This window comes from Manis javanica, chromosome 8 (genome assembly GCF_040802235.1).
Source record: "Manis javanica isolate MJ-LG chromosome 8, MJ_LKY, whole genome shotgun sequence".
Lineage (NCBI taxonomy): Eukaryota > Metazoa > Chordata > Mammalia > Pholidota > Manidae > Manis > Manis javanica.
In genome coordinates this window covers 3,904,169-3,925,041 of record NC_133163.1, presented here as the reverse complement: position 1 = coordinate 3,925,041, position 20,873 = coordinate 3,904,169, and the positions used below count along the sequence as shown (strand labels likewise).

At 48.6% G+C, this 20,873-nt stretch overlaps 1 protein-coding gene across 1 annotated transcript in view; it reads left to right on the top strand.

The window, feature by feature from the left end:
- The window catches only part of PPP2R5C (protein phosphatase 2 regulatory subunit B'gamma), a 124,203-nt gene that overhangs the window by 83,857 nt on the left and 19,473 nt on the right, over positions 1-20,873 (top strand). The window contains 10 exon segments of the mRNA XM_073241848.1: positions 2,099-2,209; positions 3,226-3,318; positions 3,404-3,534; positions 6,117-6,176; positions 7,990-8,098; positions 9,351-9,404; positions 15,296-15,466; positions 16,680-16,807; positions 18,557-18,658; positions 20,267-20,339. Coding sequence (XP_073097949.1) covers positions 2,099-2,209; positions 3,226-3,318; positions 3,404-3,534; positions 6,117-6,176; positions 7,990-8,098; positions 9,351-9,404; positions 15,296-15,466; positions 16,680-16,807; positions 18,557-18,658; positions 20,267-20,339 — 1,032 coding nt within the window.

The window sequence follows — 20,873 nt, the reverse complement described above, 5'->3', positions numbered from 1 at the left end:
GCTGGCCCTGGGTAGAGGGGAGAGCAGCTGCCTGGGGGCGTGGCCTCCAAGCATTGCCAACAGTGCCACAAGGCCCCCCGCCGCACCACCCTCACCCCGAAAGCCGAGCACTCCCGTGGCAGTTCCTGGGCGGCCCCTGCTGCCGTCCCCTCTGACCTCTGTGTCCCTCATGTGAAGGCACGGGAGCCTTGCAGGAGGTGGCCCACAATCCCCTTGAGCTGCACTGCACACCAGTGTCACAGCTACTCCAGCAGGTCCCTGGAAGAGGCGAGCACAGTGCTCAGACATGTCCACCACCCAGGGGCGCTGTGGCTCTGCCTCCTGCATGGAGCAGGGTGCCCCCTCCCTCTTTAAGGCACCTCCCACCTCCATCTCTGGGTGCCTCTTGGAGCCTGCCAGCATTTGGCTTTGAGGGAGAGGGTAGAAATCCCCAGCTCGGGAATGCCACAGCCCATTCAGGGAAGGACAGGGCAGTGGCTGGCGGTGGCAGGTCGGTTCTGCTGCCCCTTGCAAGCCCGGGCATGGCCTTTCCTTGGTGGGCAGGCCCTTAGCGTCACCTTGTTCTCTCCCGTGGGCTTGGGGAAGAGGCCAGTGACCGAGGATGAGCCCTGTCTGCCTGGCAGCACCCGTCACGGCCTCTGTCCTCAGTCACCTGTTTGGGAGGACGCTTCCAGGATCCTGGACACATACCCACTCACAGGTCCCAAAGTTTTTTTCTACTTACATCTTAGGAGCATTACTCATTTCTACCAGAAGATGTTTTTCACCACTGGTTTCTGGAGGCCCCTTCCGTTCTGTGCTGCCTCTGTCCCGTCCCATTGCTCCTTGTCCCAGAAGATGCATGCAGACAGCAGGCGCCGGACGTCCGGGCTCTAACAGCAGAGTTTTGAAGAGAGAATCTTTTTCTTCGTGAAAAATGGTGGTGAGGTTTGGAGTTGTAACCACACAGACAGGAAGAAACACAATGGGTGTCTCTGAGCTTTAGCTTGGTCTTTACAAGACCGTATGTCTGCCCCCCGGACCTTCCGCTCTTACCTTCTGCGTATCGCAGTCAGACTTCATCTTATACATCAGGTGTTCTGATTTTGTGCTGTGGGAGCGGGGCTTTCGGTCGTCCGTCAGAGCCGCGCCCAGAGCCCAGCTCTGTAAGTGGCACATGGTGGGTTCAAAGATTCAGTCAGGTAAGTGATAGTTAAGTCACTATGTGAACGAAAAATAGACCATAAATCGATATATAAGAAAACTACTTTTGTATTTATAGACAAATCTCTCAATGTATGTTGGGCTTTGATTAGAGATCTCAGTTTTCATGTTAACCATACAGGCATTAAAATGTACCTTGCATCAAAGGATTCTAAGTTTTATGTAGAAAACGTCTGTTGTAAAACACACTGATTTTTTGCAGTTGAAAATAAATGAGCCGGGAGTGGGGGGCAGTGTTGACGGGCATCAGAAAGGTGCGAATCAGAGAAAAGGTAGTGAGCATACAAGGGAATCATTCAAACTCCTGAGAAATTTCTTCTTTCTGAGTCACTTGTTTTTAAGTCCAAACAAAGAGAAACCCTTGCCATCCATCCTGGACACACAGCCAGGCTGTCTGCTAGCGTGCAGCTCCTTCTCTGGGCACGATCCCCTAGCTGCCCGCTCAGAAGCCGCTCTGTCTCAACTGTTCCCGTCCTGTTCGGTGACCACAGAGGGCCAGGAGGCCCGGCGCAGTGCAGCCTCTTCCACCGCCCCCGTCCTCAGTTCCTTGAGCCCTGCTTTTCCTTCCCAATCTCAGCCTTTTCTTACCAGCACCTTGAACATGCTCCTTGCTTTCTACTTACGAGACGTGACACAGACCTTAGAAGCCACCACTGCCCGTCAGCACTGGTTGGCAGCCCAGAGCCAAGTGGGAGTCTTCTGTGGCCACCTGTCCATGGCCGTGCCTCCTAATACCATAGTGACCAGGTTCTTATTGGGCTTCTGGGTTTTAGAATAAAGGCAAGCCAGATAACTCCAAAGCAGCTATCACTGGAATTATGTAAGATTTTTTTTTAACGTTCTCTGTAAATATTTTTAATGTCCTGGTTATAATTCTAGAATATGTGGGTTTTAGTTTGCAGTTAATATGTTTCGAACATTACCACCTTCCTCCAATCCTACGGGAGCAGAATTTGACCCAGAGGAAGACGAGCCAACGTTAGAAGCAGCCTGGCCTCATCTACAGGTACTGAGCTCTGGGAGTGCCCAGAAACGGGTGTGGGTTACATGTGGGGTTTTTCTCCAAAGCAAGTGCACTCACTCTGGCTGTGTACAAGTGGGCCTCTGACCCACAGGGCCACAGACCCACAGGCCTGTGCGTAGGTCAGAAGTGTTTTAGCAGAAGAGAGAAAACATAATGGTGTTTAGTTTGTTTGAATACTTTACACAAACTACAAAGACAGGGAATTGTTGATACATTTTTAATGGAAATAACAGCCACTGAACGGAGGCCTGGAGGACACATGCAGACATTTCCCCATTTTGGTACTTAGACTTACATGTGCCCGCTGTGTGCCTCAAAGCCCACCTGCTGACGGACACCTTTTTCTCACACATTTTTTGTAAGCTGAAAGGTTGACTGGGCAGGACACCCACGAGAAGGCAGGGCCTAGTGCGAGCGGAGTGTGTGCTCACATGCTAGGTCAGGGGTCTGGGCCGCCGTAGGAGGGAAACGGAGAGGAGAACACGGGGGGAGCTAGGTGGGGAGCAAAGGGAAAAGCAGCAGCAGAGCACCCCACCCCTCCCCAGGCGTCTGGGTCGCTGTGTGACCATGGCGGCATGCCTCCCACTCGGGAAGGGGAGGAACATCCCAGCCTCCACAACTGCGTCTGTGACCTGCTCTCTGCCAAAACACTTGTAGGTGACAGGCTGCAAATCCACCCAGGATTTGGTCAAAGCCAGCATGTGGCTCCTGTGCACTGTGGTCTCCGAGCAGGATAATTTAAGCACTGGTGACATCAGCCATGAAAATCATTTTGTTTAAATGCCATTTAAGGGTATAGCCTGTGGTTCTTAGCTAAATAAAACAATGACCCTCATCATTTGTAATTGCACCATGTAATTTGGCAATAATTCTACAGATAAATGGCTTTTTCCTAAAAGGCTAATATTTGCAGACAAAGATTGAGCTCATGGTATATTTTTAATCTCCATCTAATAAAATACCATGTTATTTGACTCACTGTTTTTCTTTTCTCCTAGCTTGTTTATGAATTTTTCTTAAGGTTTTTAGAGTCTCCAGATTTCCAACCTAATATAGCGAAGAAATATATTGATCAGAAGTTTGTATTGCAGGTAAGGCACAAATTAGCTGAATCTACAAAACCCCTAAGGCGCAGGAGGGAACACTGGCTCACTCAGTATCTTTTTCTCCGTGAAGCTTTTAGAGCTCTTTGACAGTGAAGATCCTCGGGAGAGAGATTTCCTTAAAACTACCCTCCACAGAATCTATGGAAAATTCCTAGGCTTAAGAGCGTACATCAGAAAACAGATAAATAATATATTTTATAGGTAAGTCAGTGTGTGCGAGTGACCTTTCTTTCCTTTCTGGATAATGTCGGCTTCCACGCTTCCACGGTCCTCAGCATTTCCTTTGACAAGTGACTGGCGAGTGTGTGGCTGTTTCTGAGCAGCCTGCCACCGGGCACAGGGGACCCCAGGCTGCAGCCAGGCCCCTGCGCTGGGCTGGGCCGGTCCCCTCCGCCGCCGCCCACTCCCCTGCGCCTCCCCACGCTCCCGCCCGCGTTTGGATTTTCACTGAAATGTTGGGCTCCCGCGGGTGTGGTTCCCTCCAACGTGCGGGCAGATCGATCTGTCCAGAGCCAGCTGCTTCCACCCGCCTGCACCTTCCCTCAGCCTCTCTGATGAACTCAGTGAAAGAAGGGGCGTGAGGAGCAAAGCAGTGTCTTTAGCAAATCTCAGAAGGTCTGAGCTTACTCAGAGGTTTGGAGACCCTGCTGGAAGCAGCAGGTGGAGGCCTGTGGCTTTTTAGCAGCCATGGCCTCCCCTAGGCCTGCAGGAACAAGGGGCTGGTCATCTGGTCACAGAAGCTGTCCTGTCCGAGTTCACATGGAGGAGGGCACAGCCCCATGGCTCAGGAAGAACCTTCCGTCACATTCCAAGGGCCTTGAGCCCTGGACCTCTCTGAACTAACCGCATCCCTTCATCTCTGCTGCCGCCAAGTGGCCCAGCATTGATGCTCTTTGGGTGCATATGTGTGGGCCCTGGGTAAGGCCCTGGGGCGCCACAGGTCCCAGCGGCCTTGTGTCTGCCTCTGCGCACACTCCAGGCCCTCATACCAGCACCTGGCAACCTCCAGAATGTTCTTTCCTGCCACCCCTTCTCAACCCCACCCTGCATCACCCGCCAGCTTCCAGAAACATCCCTGCACCAGGAAGCCTCCCTGGCTTGGTGGACAGGTCAGTCTGCTATGGGGCTTTAGCACACACCCCCAGTGCCTGGCCCATGGTGGCACCAAATGGATGTTAGAGATGGAACAGTTAACTGTAGTTTCTTACCAACCCTGGAAGATACCCTAAATAAAGGAGCAGTTTATCCTGCGGATTTTGGCTTTTCAGGACAGCCTACCTCTTAAGTCCGATGGCCCAAGGTAGTGACGAATCCTAGTAGTGACAGGCACAGTGTGCCGGTCCCTCTGGGATAAGGGGGCAGGCAGATCAAGTGGTCAAGCCGCAATTCCAGGGTGAGGGCGGTGTGCAGGCGGAGATGGCGACCGGAAGTGCCCCCAAGCCCCACAGAGGCCAGAGGGTCCCTCCTTAGTCGCCAGACCAGGAAGGGGAGAGAGGGGCAGAGGCCGATGGGCACAGGACCCCACAGCCGAGACCGCTGGGAATCCCAAAACCAGGCCCTGTCCTGCCCCCGCCGGCCTGCGCTGGTGTGAAGCACCCCGGGTCCGCCCCTGCCCGTCCTCACCTGCAGTGTACGTGGCTTCCCTCTGAACGTCCAAGTTCCCCACAGGCCGTTTACATAATGGGGGTCCCAGCTGGGCACGCGGCTGCAGTCAGAACAGGACGCCGTGTTTCCTAGATGCTGTGTCGCCCTTCCTTTGCACCCAAGTCGTCCCCGGCCCACCCCTGCGCCCTGAAGGTCTGTCTGCAGCTGTGCCAGCCCTCGGGACCCTTAGCCGCGCCCGCGGGAGGCCCAGGCGCATCGCCGGGGCGCCGCTTCCCGCGGCTGGATCACCCCCATTTGTTCCGAACAATGACCCTTAAGTCGGACCCTTTAGTGGGCGCAGACCCCCGCGTCTGGTGTGGAGCTGCCAGGGCTGTGGTCGGACCCTTTGCAGACGCCCACCCCCGGCAGAGCGCCGCACCCCGGGTCGGACAGACGCCGGCAGCGGGGCCCAGCTTCCGAGGGCGGAGGCGTTTCCTGCCTCGTGTCACTGCCCCTTGTCATCCCCACTGTGTTAGGCACGCGGGTTTCCCACCCCGGGCCGATACCAGGCTCGGGCCTGGGACGCAGGCTGCGTGCGCCTGGGGCGCCCCGGCGGGGGAAGCGAGCTGCTGCCGGGGACCCCGCGGGGTGCATGAAGCCGCAGGGGATGCACAGGGGTGTCGGGGAGGAAGCAGGCAGGGCGGCCCCAGTGGTGGGGAAGCACCCTCTGCCTTCGCGGAGACTGGGCGAAACGCTGGGGATTTTAGAGTTCGAAGACGCCAACCCCTGCTGAAACGCGGCCAAAACCTAAGGCAGGTTAGGGACGGACAGTGGGATGTGTGAGAGGCAGACGCGGGTTGGTGCTTGTGGGATGGAGGGGGTGAATGAAGTACCGGTGCTCACTGTGAAAGTCCTCCAACTTCTCTCTGTGTTTGCAAACTTTAAAGATAAAATGCTGAGGAAAATTGTGAGCAGACCCATGCTCTCTGCCCCCCACACTTCCACACGTCCGCACTTCGAGGAGTCTCTGCTGGCAGTGAGCTGAGCCCCGGGATGGCTTTCACAAGTAGATAACGCTTGTTGTCATGTGGCTGCATGGCTTTCCTCCTAAAAACACTGTTTTTTCTTTAGAGGATTTTAGTCTTTCCAAACATTATTTCAGTGTCTAACTAACTCTAAATGACAATTGCCTTTTCTAGGTTTATTTATGAAACAGAGCATCACAATGGCATAGCAGAATTACTGGAAATATTGGGAAGGTAAGTCGTCTGCATTATGGGGAGATAATGTCCATAGATGGAATTCATAGCAGAATGAGCCTGTTGGTGGGGGCCACCCACACCCCCAGCCAAAGCAAGCAACTTAAACTGTTCTCCAAAAGAAGTAAGATCTCACTTAATTGAAAATGCTCTTGGATTGTAAGTCACCAAATGGCAGATCTCCCATTAGCATGGGTGCTCACGTACATGTTCATACACCTCAATAGCATTACTGTGGAAACACTATTTCAATTTTATTTCCTCAAGAGCAATGTTAAAAATAGTCACATTAAGAAGATTTATATTTGACCCTTAGAAGAATAAATCATTTATTATACTTTGGGGTAGTGAGTAAATGCTACTATTTCAAGTTGCTTTGATTTTATAAATTATTCACATGTATACTTATAACGTTTCAAAAATTTCATCTTAATCCAAGTCTTGCTTACTAATATTTTTTAAAATCCGATGACCTGCAGATGTTCTGCCCGACTTCCTCACCCAGTGTTTCCCAAGCAGTGTCCCTCAGCATCCCGAAGCACAATAGGCTCGGAGATGCGTTCTCTCCAGCACCTCCCTTGGGATTCAGTGCGTGACGGGGTCTGAGGGACCCTGCAGGAAGAGTCTGGTGTATTCCTGTTTCATCTAGTGATTCCCGAATCTATGAGCACAGGAAGCTTTTCTCAAGGAATACTGTCATCTGGTCCATCTGTGATCCAGTAGTTCTGAGAACAACTATCCTTGCTGTTTTAGGTATAATTTGAAAAAAGTGTTAGTCCTGATGGAGAATTCTACCTTAACTAGTTTTGCCACACTCCGCAGGTTTCTCTCTCTGAGTAGAGCGTAGTGAGCGGTCCAGTGGGTGGCCTTCCTAGTTGTGCAGCCTTACTTAACCACTCTTTGCCTCTGTTTCCTAATCCATGAAATGGGAAGACAGTCATATTCACCCCCTGGGTTTACAGGGGTGGGGGTCCATGTGAAGCGTTCAGCACAGCCTGCCGCATCACACACAGGGCCTCTGTGCCCTCCCTCTCCTAGGAGTGGTAGTCTGTCCTTCCAGAAGAGATGTGTGATCCTGAGGGTCCTCCCCACACAGGAGTGAGCACAGCAGCTTCCACAGCAACTTAAGACTAACCCCTCAGCTCTCTCACGGGCCCGAGCTGCATGAATGATGGAGGACCACTTTTGAAATCATTTTAACTGCCGCTGTTGCTCTCAGTAACATTAATCTGGTCTTGCCTGATTTATAAAACCAAGTAGATAAACTATTTGATATCAGAGACAAAAACTTTGGTTTGCAGGTCAACAGTAGGACCCCTTTCTTTGAAGAAGGGAATAGCCTTCTTGCTGATGTTAACTGGTACCCGTGCCACGCACTCGGACTCTGTTTTGCCTCCATTACACTAAAGAGCCCAGGTTTCCACAGGAAAGCATGAATTCTTAGAGAAAGGCGAAGGCGGAGGGAATGTGCTGGGTGTGGGCGACACTTGGGGCACAGGAACCCCCCTGAGCTGCCCCGTCTTCCCGGCCTGCCCAAGGAAGGAAGTTTCAGCCGCAGGGATGCCCGCTGGTCTGGGCAATGGCCTGTAAGCGCAGAAGTTTAAAATTATGCTGTAGTTGCACAGAGGAAAATGACTATGTTTCCTTGTAGGTGTTTAGTTTTCTTTTTAATTTCCTCTGATGTCCTCTTCTGAATCATATATTCTGCTTGCTGGTTTTCATGCTGAAAACAAAACTAAGGAAAAAAGCAGAAAGATTTATTTAAATCGAGAATGTGTATACATTCAAATTTTGGGTAAACTGTTTTTCACAGTATAATTAATGGATTCGCCTTACCACTGAAAGAAGAGCACAAGATTTTCTTACTGAAGGTATTACTCCCTTTGCACAAAGTGAAGTCTCTGAGCGTCTACCATCCACAGGTAAGGGGGGCCCCGTCGGCACAGTGGTCTCCACTTGAACATTGTTGAAGTCGAGATACTGAATCCCAGCCTTGGAAGGGAGTGTTTTCGTCCCTTTATCACATTATTGATTTAGATTCTAGTGACCACTGAAGGGTCAAGGGGGTAAAGGGATTGTTTTTCAAGGAAGTCAAAAAAGTCGCAGGAATGGAGAATTCAAAATCCACTCTAAGCATAGAAAAGGGAGCAGCCAAGTCGAGGGACAGAGTCAAGGACGCCTCCCCCAAGGGAGGTTTTCTACAGCACAGTTTGAATCTCTCATACTTTAAAGAAAAAGCCTAGTCTGTGGTCAATGAAATGACCTAAGAGAAAATTGTTTTTTAAAAAAAAAGCTATGGGTTATGACAGCTAGAGGTTACTAACTGCTTAGTTGCCTCCATTTACTGGGAGATTCAGTTTTTCCTAAACTCTTATTCTAAGTTCTGTGTAGCCAGAACTTAAGCTACGCTGATTATGACACCTGAAGATTTGGGGGAGGTTTGGTGTCAGCTGCAGGCACTGCAGGCTCACAGGCAGAGCTGGTCACAGGGCCTGGCACCGCGGAGGCCTGTATGAATTAAAAGACACAGCCACCCCCTTCCACAGGGCCTCACTGTGCGAGTTTGCAGCATGGGATAAATTACAGAAAATATGTCTCTGGATGAATTTAATGACATCGACTTCCAGGGAAATAGTTTGCTTAGAGTTTTTCTCGGATTCTGTTACCTGGTGATATCTTCCCATCCATCCGGGTGGAAAGTTGTTTTACCCTGTCAGTTGTTCTAGAGAAGCAATTAATAGTTCAGAGATTTAAGACAGAACCAGAGTTTAATTTAGTTTTCCCAGCCATTAGGTCACTTGTTCATTACACAAATCCAAAAAGATCATAAGAAAGATCACCATCAAAACTGAACTGACTTGTTGATACTGGTCTGAAAGACTGTTTCCCGATTTTTTTTAGCTTTATGCTGTGCCCTCCAATGTTGATCAGGGCAAATGACCTTTTGTGTATCAGTCCAGGTGTCCCTCCCTGCAAGTCCCACTCACAGCCTCCCGCAGGGCCTGTTGAGGGGAGTCCACACCCACCCAGCTGGGGGACACACCCAAGGGGCAGCACCTGATCATATCAGGCCCTGTATCCCCAGAGGATGGTGCTTAACAGGGATACTAGAAGAAGCACAGAGCATTCCCATCAAAATGGGATGTTAATCCTTTTTCTCCTTTTACTTTTTAGCTGGCATACTGTGTCGTGCAGTTTTTAGAAAAGGACAGCACCCTCACTGAACCAGTAAGTGAGCTCTCTGCTCAAGCCTCGATCCCGTTGACTGCACGCCTTGTCATGGGATGCGTGTAGTCACAACGTGAATATTGCAAAACGTCGACTTTGCCAATAGCTGTGCAGACAGCTTTTTCACCTCAAGTTACAATACTCATCAACTGACCGATTTCATCCCTGTGTTAGGGTTTTCAGAGTGCAGCACTTTTAATCACAAGTTGCCGTACTGCGGTGTGTTTATGTGATAACATTGCCAACCTGTGCCTCACCCACACGGCCCCTTTGAACACAGGGCATTGAGTGCTCGTGGCTGCTGGGTCCTATGCAGTTTAACGTGTTCCCTTCTTGGTTTGACAACATACGTTACTGACTTCATCCGAGGAACCTTGGTAAAGACAATGTCTGTTGTGCTGATGAGGTTTGACGCCTGGGAAATTCTTTCCAAGTCAGGGTGTGACTATTTTATTACATCGTGACTGAATGTTAGGTCTTTGCTACCATTCGGCTTTTAGATTTCTAAATTTCTTGGCATTTTACCTTTATTAAAAAGAAAAGGAGCTATTGTGGCCCCTAGACTAACAAAGTTGGGCCTGTCGGATGTTGGTTTAAGCATTTGAATGCAACTTTTTAACAGCTGTATTGAGCTATAATTCTCATGCCACACAATTCACCCACTGAAATGTACAGTTCAATTGTTTTTGGTATATTATGCTATTAATTTGTTAATTGTGATAAAATGCAGATAACATGAAATTTGCCATTTTAAATGTACAATTCAGTGGCTTTAATTTCATCATAGACTTTTGCAGCTGTCAACATTGTTTCTAAAACTTTGTTAGCATCCCAAACAGAGACTGCCTGTGTCACGGTGATTCCCACCCCCACCCACCATCTACTGCCTGTCTCCACTAATTAAACTCCTCTAGGACCCCACATAAGTGGAATCTTACAGTGTTTTTCCTTCTGTGTCTGGCTGGCTTCATGTGGAATCATGTCCTCGGGGTTCATCCATGGCAGCATGAGTCGGAACTTCATTCCTTACTGTGGCTGAACATAATCCGTTTGATGACTATACCACCTTTTGTCTATCCTCCTGTCAGTGACCCTTGACTTGTTCCCACCTTTTGGCTGTTGTGAATGGTGCAGCTGAGGACACCAATGTGCAAAATACCTCTCTGCCACCATACTCTCAGTTTATTTGGATATCAGCCTAGAAGTGGGATTGCTGGATCACACAGTAACTCTTATGTTTAGCTTTTTGAGGAACCTCCACAGTGTTTTCCACAGCAGCTGCACCTTTGCACATTCCCACCACCGAGGCACAAGGGTTCCAGGTTTCCATGTCCTCGGCAACACTTGCCATCTTCCATTTTCCTGATTGTAGCTGGTAACCTAGTAAATGTGAAGTGGGATCTCCTGCAGCTTTTTTTTTTTTAATTTTTTTTTTTTGAGAGGGCATCTCTCATATTTATTCATCAAATGGTTGTTAACAACAATAAAATTCGGTATAGGGGACTCAATGCACAGTCATTAATCAACCCCAAGCCTAATTCTCAACAGTCTCCAATCTTCTGAAGCATAACGAACAAGTTCTTACATGGTGAACAGTACAAGGGCAGTCATATCACAGAAACTTTCGGTTTTGATCACGCATCATGAACTATAAACATCAAGTCAGATATGATTATTCGTTTGATTTTTATACTTGATTTATATGTGAATCCCATATTTCTCCCTTATTATTATTATTATTATTTTAATAAAATGCTGAAGTGGTAGGTAGATGCAAGATAAAGGTAGAAAACATAGTTTAGTGCTGTAAGAGAGCAAATGTAGATGATCAGGTGTGTGCCTGTAGACTAAGTATTAATCCAAGCTAGACAAGGGCAACAAAACATCCACGGATGCAGAAGATTTCTCTCAAAACAGGGGGGGGTGAGGTTCTAAGCCTCACCTCTGTTGATCCCCAATTTCTCACCTGATGGCCCCCCTGCGACTGTACCTGTCTTAGGTTGTTCCTCCCTTGAGGAATCTTACCCGTCTCTGGCTAACCAGCTGTCTTCTGGGGCCGTACAGGGAAATGTAAAGTTGGTAAGTGAGAGAGAAGCAATATTCTTTGAAAAGGTTAGCTTTTTACTTCTTTGCAGATTTATGCCCTGTGGCTTCTATGCCCAGCATTTGTCTTGAGGTGTCTTTACCACTTGGAAGAATTATGATACTTGGTAATTTTCGATATGAGGCACAAATTCTACTAAAGGGTTGTAATTAGGAAGGAAGAAGAAAAGCTATAGGAGTAGCAGATGGAAGAAAACATGGGAGGATTGATTATTTCTTTGACGGATCTTCTTGTAGAGTAACATACGCATGTATAGATTTTAACACACTACTAATTAAATTGCGTACACACATTAACAGAATAGGAATACAGCTACATAACCAAAGCAGACCTACAATTACCAGCCATATTCAGTGAACTCCTGCAGCTTTTTGACTTGTGTTTCCATAATGACTAAAGACGTTGGGCTTTTTGTGTGCCTGACAGCCATTCGTGTATCTTCTTTGGAGGAAGGTCCTTAAATCCATTGTCTAGTTTTTAATTGGGTTGTTTTTTTACTATTGAGTAACAAAGTAAGAACTATTAGGTGCCAGTTTAAAAGCTTGAATTTCCTGTTAAAAGCTACTATTGGAGTAGGATGGGTAAACATGGTACCCCCTGAGTCTTGTCCATGCCTTAGTCAACCACAGTTTTCTTGAGCAATGACAATTCCCACCGTGTAAACACATGAGAATTCTTCATACTGTGTCCCTGAGTTAACTGACTTCTGATCTCTGCTGTATTTTAAGCTTCTAAATTCTGTGTGTGGTCTCCCTATGTAACCCACAAAATCAGAAAAGCCCTTGACCACGTCCCTCAGCTGCCACCTCAGGCACTGGGGTGCCCCTGCTTCAGGGTGGCCCATACCTGTGCCTGCCTCCCTGGGGTCCCCTCATGCCTCTGCCTCAGCTCTGCCTGAGGCTCTGGAAGCCCCCAAGAAAATGTGCCAAATCTTACCAGATACAAAGTGTTTACTCCAATTTAGAGAGAGGACATGTTACTTTTATTCTTAACTAAACTGAAGGCATGTTCAGACAGGGAAAGAAAACTAAGGCAGCATTAAGAGTAAAAAAGCCTTCTTTGGTATAATTTCTCCGCTGGTGGCACATCCTAAATTCCTCTGTCTGCATTTGGAGGTCTTGTAAATGTCTTTGATCCCCACTGATAAGGCTGACTCCGCGGGGTGAGCGCCCTCAGTGTCAGCCGTGTGAGGGATGGCGGGATGGGCTGGCTCCCGTGGGCACCGCAGGCAGAAAACCCCGACTCCGCAGGGGCGCAGAGACGTTCACTCGCCCAGTCCCCAGTGTCTCCACCTAGAATCTCTTCATTTCTTAGTTTCCTGCAGCCCAGGTAATAGTATTCTTCAACTATAGAAAGATTTAATTTTCTGCACATCAAAAATGTTCAGACCCTTACCTCAGTAATTTCTTTCTGTGAAATTCACATATTACAAGAATACAAAGGCCATTTGTCCTCAGCACTGCAAGCTTGTCGACGATGCGGTGAAAGCATAGGCTCCCTGGGCAGCGCGCAGCCCGCACCTGAGGCGCCCTGAAGTCTGCATGGCCGAGGACGGGATTTCAAAGCGCCATCTGTTAAATGACAGTTATTGCTCCCATTTATAATCTGTGATTAATACTTTTCATTTGCAAACTCCGTACAGTGCTCAAAAGCTGTGTGGGCACACACAACGCACACAGTATTGCTGTGAGGAGAACAGAAGCCCCCAGACTGCACACAGAAGGAAGATCACATTCCCTCTGGCCTGCTGTCTTTACGCTTATCAGTAACTTATCAGGTTTTACTGCGAGACCTGCTGGGCCTGATGGGGACTCTCCTTCCCCCTTATGCCAGGACAGGAGAGGCAGCTCCCCAGGACACGGGGCTCGCCCGCCCTCCCCAGCCCTCTCCAGAGAGCGGGCAGCCCCCCGGGCCTCTGGAGGAGAGCTCAGTCCTGACGCGCGCCCAGCAGCAGGCAGCAGGCAGCCGTGGCCGCCGGGATTAGCCTTCCCAGAGCAGGAGCCCTGCTCGGCCAAGTGCTCGCCACTCAGAGCCAGTTGGCTATTGATCGTAGGCCGTTCCAAATAGTGTGGAGAGTGAGTGCAGTGTGTGATCGGACTCCAAAAATAATATCTTTTACAGAGGCACTGAATAGCTAAATGAGTTGTGTTTTATATTTTTCCTAATAAAATTCCATTCCAAATGACAATAAATAGTGGATTTGTGAAGTGGTTGCATCTGCTGCCTTCTTAATAGTTGTTCTAATACAGAATATTTAGCAAGTACTTGATAAATGTCTAAGTGATTTTGAGCAAAAAGGAGGGAAGGTCATTAAATGATGCAATTTCTAAAATAGTTCCTTTTAAAGACAGTTGTGTTGTAAATTTTTATGTCAGACTTCAAAGCTAGGAGTACTTTCTTTTCTGTATTTTTGGAGTTTTATATAAACTATAACATCATAAAAGATTATCTGGGAACCTGAATGCCAGAAGCATCAAAACTGATCATTCTAAATAGATGCCATCAAAGGCCACCTTGTTTTTAGCCACAGTAAGAAACAGGCTGGCCTAAGTGCTGAGCGGGTGTGGCCTGCAGAGCAGGAGATGACAGAGAGCGGAAGGCTCCAGTCAGCCTGGGGGAACAGACACCAGCAGCAGTCACAGAAACGGCTGTGACGATGCCAAGCAGCCACTTTAACGTAGGAGGCTCAGGTGTACAGCCACATGTGCACATGTCTTCACCTGGACTTACATATGCGTATTTGGACCACTGTACTATTTTAGACTCGAAATAGCTAGACTCTAGAAATACTATTGATCTGCACTGAGTGAAATCTGGTATTTTGGGTGGATAATCTTTATGGTATTAATAAATCTGGAAACATGATAAAAGTTACCCACAGAAACTCTTTCTACCTGACTTGGGTAAGAGATGTTACATCTACCACCCAAAAATCAGAAAGCTGTTGCCATTCCACTGGACGGGCCTTGCGGGGAGTGGGCTGGGGCAGGCCACACAAACGCTCTCAGGAGGGTCCTGGCTAAGGCCACACAACCAAGCTTCCTGCACTCATGTAGGCAGTTTGTGGATTTAGTAAAGTTCTCACGGCAGCCCCAGGAAGTGGGGACTGTTCAGCCCCTGGTCTCCAGTGAGAGGTCGAGGCACGAAGGGGTAGTGACCCACCCAAGCCCACACACCCAGAGCGGCAGAACGGGCCGAGCCCAGGTGCTGCCACAGCCCCCTGCGGCATTAGCTGATGACATCAGCTTATTTCATGTCTCCCTTTTTGATATGTTTTAGCACAACTGAAAGTACTGTGTATGCACACATAACGTGTGTATATTTGTGTATAAATATATAGGAATGGTCAATTAATTTGAGAAAGAAACGATTGTCCATATGTGTATATGTTGCCACCAGCGTCAAAACTGACCACTTCTACCCTAAAACGTGTGTGTGAATTCATTTGCTCTGTGTTTCTCCATTGGTCTTTTTCTCTCCAAACTTTCCTACCCACCTATTTTTCTCTCTCTTTTTTTTTTAAAGGAACCGACTTTTACTGAAACGGTGGTTAATCAGAGAGTGGGTCCCATAAATTAAAATTGTGATTCTTAAGTAAATAAATTTATTTTCTATTTCTCTAATCATAAAAAACTCATGTACTAATTTACTGACTCACTGTTCCTTCTCCAAGGAAAAAAGCACCTTAAGTTTGTGGCTTTACAACAGGGACACCTTTGTGCGAAAACCTCTTCAGTCACAGATGTCGGGGCCTGTGGGCTTCACACTGCGCGTCTTCTTCTTTTAGGTGGTGATGGCACTTCTCAAATACTGGCCAAAGACTCACAGCCCAAAAGAAGTAATGTTCTTAAATGAACTAGAAGAAATTCTAGATGTAATTGAACCGTCAGAATTCGTGAAGATCATGGAGCCCCTCTTCCGGCAGTTGGCCAAGTGTGTCTCCAGCCCCCACTTCCAGGTGCGCGGGCTGGGTGGGGAGCGCCTCCCGCGCCCGGGGAGCACCAGGAGTCAGTGGGGGCTGGTCATGGTTAGCTTGTCTTGTGACTTGAGGGTAAACTTCAAGGTTTTAGTTTAAATGTACTTCAAAATAAGATGCTGAGACTTTAATTCTACAAAATAAACCACAGCATCTTGTCCCCGTCACTGAAAACATTTCTCAATGAGAATAAACCTTTGGCTCTGGAATTCTCCTTCCATAGCTCTTGTTTCTGACATATACAAATCCGTCTCCCATTCTTACCATCCCGGTTCTGTCACCGCCGTGTTCCTGTCTGACAGGGCGCCTCGGTCAGGCTGCCTCCTTCTTACTCTCCCCAGTTTCCTCCTTAAGCCCTTTAAGCCTCTCTCCGAGTGTCCCACGGGCTCTATCCGGCCTCCATTTCACTCCTTGGAGACCCCATCCTTCTATGTCATGAGGGGTATTTATTGTGAACTCACAAGCAAGGCAAAAATCTAGGCGCAATATGAGCTAAACCTCTGTCTTGAGGGAGTTGGTGACCCAGCAAAGGTGGATGATATGTGGGCACAGCCCCCATGACCCATGCACATGTTGCCAATGATTTCAGACCTGGCCCGCTGGGCCCGCGTGGCTGCTGGGCCTGCCCCAAGCCAGGGCCTCAGTTCCCCTTCCCTGCCCAGCTGCTCCCCCCTGCTCCCTCGCTGTCGGTCCTCAGCCCACCACCTACTGTCCTTGCACGCCCTCCTCCCGAGGTGCACCACCACCCAGTTTAAAATTGAAGCCACATGTCCCACACACACACACACATACCAGCAACCCCCATTCCTGCTGCTGCTCATCACGTGACTCACCACTCCACTGCTGGCTTCTCAGTGCCACACGGCACTGCCCAGTTACTAAGGCCGACTGACCACGTGGGTGGCAGGCGGTGGGTGGGCTCCTGTGGCTTGTGTGTCCTCAGCGTTTGGCGCAGAGCCTGGTGTAGACGTTCATTGAGTAAATGGAGAAACGAGGGGCAATGTTCTTGATGGGCCAGAAGTCATTGGCCTCTTTTGCTGAAGGCTGTTCAGGGTCACAGTCCAAAGTATTCTGAATCTGTGAGATGCTTTTCTAATCAGTGTAATTCATTATCCTTTTCGCGGTGTAGAAGGAAGGATATTTGCCGAGTATTTTTAATGGCGATCCAACGACGCTGCGCATCGCTGTCTTGCAGGTGGCAGAGCGGGCCCTGTATTACTGGAATAATGAGTACATCATGAGTCTGATCAGCGACAATGCAGCCAAGATTCTGCCCATCATGTTTCCATCCTTGTACCGCAACTCCAAGACCCACTGGAACAAGTAAGAAAGCACCGACCAGCCCTGGGTCCAGGCGTTTCTACATTTTGCATTTTTTGGTGATACTTCAAGTGAAATAGGATGGAAATCCAAGTCTGAAATAACAGTTAAAAAATGAAATGTTTTATTTGTGGACTTAAGCGGCAGTGTGGGTGGGCCTGGGGGCTCACACCACCGCCCTCGCCTCAGCAGCGGCCAGAGGAGCCCAAGGTGGCCGCTGGGCTCAGGGGCCACTCGCCCCTGGGGGCTGGAGTCCCACTCCCTGGTGAGACCCTCTGCGACCACAGGCTGCCCTGCTGAGCTCCCTGGAGCTCGGGGCTGAGAGGCGGCACCCCGCCTGCTCTGCTCCCTTCACAGGGGCACGGGGCTCCAGGCACTCCGGGCCAGAGAGCCGCAGAACACGTGCTGTTCACAGGGTGTGGGTGTCAGAGGCCCGTGCGCCCCGCCCTCGCCCACTTCTTCCCTTGGTAAGGCCCTCAAACGGGAGGAGCGGCACTTGGACGCCTGGTGCTGACCCAGGTTTGCAGGCGGGAGCGGCCCTGGCTCAGGCCCCCTGCACCCCCGGCTCCACCGTCTTGCTCCAGGCCACCCCTCACTCTCAGCCGCAGTTTTCTCATCTGATAGAGAAAATGTCGGCACCCACCTTAGTGTTTTGTGATGATCCATCAAGGAGAGTAACGTCGATGTCCATACAGCACCTTGCTTTGCAGTTGCCTTCACTGTGTTGTGAATGTTAACACGGAGGTAATACAAGGTCCCTGGCACCCAACAGGCTTCAGGAAGCATTGGGGCCAGTGCCACCACAGCAGGGCGCACAGTGGGGCTGACAGTAGGAGCAGCGGCTGTGGCTGGTACACAGGCTCTGGCCTGCCTTCCATGTGTAGCACCCGTTCTTTTACTGAGCTCAGCAGGTGAAGTGAAGGCCCCGGGGCTTCGCCATGGTTCTGCGTGTAGTTTAGTACAACACGGACATCAGCAGTGATGGCTGACTGAGAACTCCTGCCCACCACAGAAAAGAAATGTTCCTTTTAGTAAATATTAAATGTGATTGGGGTTTTATTACAGAGTGACTTAAAAAGTAGCTGTGATTTAGGAGTCAGGTTTTCTGTTGTTCACAGCTCTGCGGTTTGACCAGGTTCTGCTAGGCAGCTTCTCTGCCCGTCTCCCTGGGGGCCCTGTCATGGCTGCAGCCGGGGAGCCCGCAGGACCAGACTCTTGGGCTCCACGGGGATGGGGGCAGCTGGGCCTCCCTCCCTCCCTCCCGCACATGTCAGAGCCTGGGAGCCAAGTTGGATTGAGCTGTTCTGTGGTAATTTTATTTTCTACCTTCCAAAGCTCTTCTGTGGCATTGTTAAAATTAATTTTTCTGTCCTCAATAGGATTGGAAGGAAACTGATACTTACAGGAAATAAAATGTTTGTTACTGCCTTCCATATAATGAAGTTTGTCTTAATCTGTTCAAGTTTCAACCTTTTCCATTCAGTTATGTAAGGTGGCTTTTAGCTGCTGCTGTCCAGGACTCTAAACTGCGAGGCCTCAGGTGCTCAGTGAAACTGCGCAGTCTGTGGCTGACTCGAAGGAAACAAACGAATGAATCAAAAATACAGGCTTTTAATTTTAAAGTTTAGATTTGTAAGATAGGGGACTGTTGAAACAGCCCAAGTTTGGAGAGGAAACCGAGTGGCCGAGGAGGGGAGGGAGACAGATAAAAAAGCAATCATTCTGGGTCTGATCACGAAGTTTTCTTGACAGGACAATACATGGCTTGATCTACAATGCGCTGAAACTCTTCATGGAGATGAACCAGAAGCTGTTTGATGACTGCACCCAACAGTTCAAAGCAGAGAAGCTGAAGTAAGTGCCTCTTCCAGAAGTTACTCTGCCAGGGGTTTTCTTCTTACTCCTGAATGAACCTCTCCCGTCGATTTGCCCTAAAACACTCCTCTTCACTCAGAAGCAAAGTCACTTTCATGCTTGAAAACAAATTAAAACTTTGTTGTGACGACTTATGTTTAAAGAACATGTGTTTGAAGTTAGCTGTTCTGTATCGCTACTAATTTAATCATCTCTGCAAAAAGTGTGTGTAGTCAGGAATTTAATTCTCAGAATTTTTGCTCTTCTCAGGGGACCGTTAGAGGCTGTGAAATGTCATGATTTTTCATGTTTATAGGCAGGAGTTTGAATTGTGTCCAGTAAGATAGATGAGAGAGCAAGAATCTTCATCTCAGTGTAGTCCTACTGTTCTAATTGAACGTGGGCACTCTCTGGAGCCCACCCGTGAGCTTCACAAACAGGGCCCCACTGTCATGCTCGGAGGACTTCAGAGCCCACATCTGTCCAGGGACGGTCTAGGTGACAAGGCGCTCTGTCCCCAGGCAGCGCTAGTAATAATGTGATTGGTTAGGAAAAGGAAATCTATTTCCAGAGTCAAGCTTGGGCAGATTTTATTCTTTGCTTGTGTCTTAAAGCCAGTTGAGGTGGAAAACTCTGAATGAATGTAATTCAGATTAGAGAATATATGTAACCTGCTGTCATGCCCATTCTTCAGTTAATGTGTAAGTGTTTCCCTGTGTGCCAGGCCAGTTCCAAGTTCTGGCAACGAGGCAGTGAATAAAACAGACAAAAGCCCTCGCCTCGTGGCATTTATAGCCTGGGCGGTGTGGGAAGAAAGCGCAATGCAGACGAGTAAGTTGTGGTGTGGTGGTAAAGAGCGGGATGGGCCAGAGGGACAGGCAGATGGTTTCTTTAAACCGGATCTGCAAGCTCCCCAGCCATTCCAACCTCAGAGCTGAACGTGGTGTCCAATGTGAGGTATGTGACCACCGGGCCTCCGATGCAAGTCCTCCGCTCATAGCATACCTCAGTTTTCTGACAGGACCTCGAGGGAGGTGTGGCACGTTTTCTGGATTTTTTTTTTAAAAAGCCGAGTCCAGAAGAAGGGACCTGCTGAAGGTCATGTGACTCAGCGGTGGCATCAGCTGGGACCTGAGCCCCCCGGCTCTGAAGACTTCCTCCCCGTGTCGCCGGTGTAGGTGCTCCCTGCCTGGCTCCTTCACACCACGTGTAATCTCACTGTTCGTGGGTACATAAGCTTCTCGTCAAAAAAATTGTGTAGGTCCTGTGAAGAAGCCACTAAACAGGGAAGGACGGAGACATAAGATGCACTTCTTTAAGTGTTTTTATGAACATAAATTCTTAGACATGTTAAAATTTTAGCTTTTTCTTTTTCTTTTCTTCTAAGTTTCGGTTTTTTCCGTTTCGTTTTTCATGTTGCACTCATCGCGATCACCACTGTGACGCATGTGGAATGAGACCAGAAAGTAACAGAAGAGAGGGTGGCCATGCTGCGGGCCACACCAGGGCTCTCCCCTTTCAATTTTTCTTAGGAAAACTTTTTATTTTTCTCAGGCCTAGAAAATTGATTTGTCTCACTAATACCAATGACATTTTACTGTTTTTCAGAGAGAAGCTAAAAATGAAAGAACGAGAAGAAGCATGGGTTAAAATAGAAAATCTAGCCAAAGCAAACCCCCAGGTACTCAAAAGGAGAGTCGCGTGAGAATGTCGAGGGTGTTGTTTGAATGTTTTCATAAGACAGGAGTGTGGGAGGGGAGCCTAAACCCACTAACATGGCATATGGAATACCTGCAGTACAACTACTTTTCAGCTTTTGTACAAGTACTTATTTTGCCCCACAAAGTTTTTACCACAGAATTGACCTTTCTTGCTTCTGCTTTTTAACTAAGATATGAACCTAACAAACATACTGTAGTAAAAAGAAAACCAAGGTACCGTCTCTGTATTGGGCCAATGTGGTAGATGCTGTAACTCAAAGGATATGTCCCTTCCTTCCAATATCAAGTAATTCTAAAAGAAAAGAAATTAGATTTGAAATCTATTATGTGTGAAGTTGATGTCCTCATCCTAAATTAGGTTTCTATAAGCTGAGCCTTTTATCATGAAAAACTGACTGAAAAAAATTCTGCCGTGTTAACAGTTCGTCCCTCCTCCTGTCCTAATGAGGTGGCCTCGGTGCCCTGGCCGGTGGCACGAACACCGCCTCGTCCTC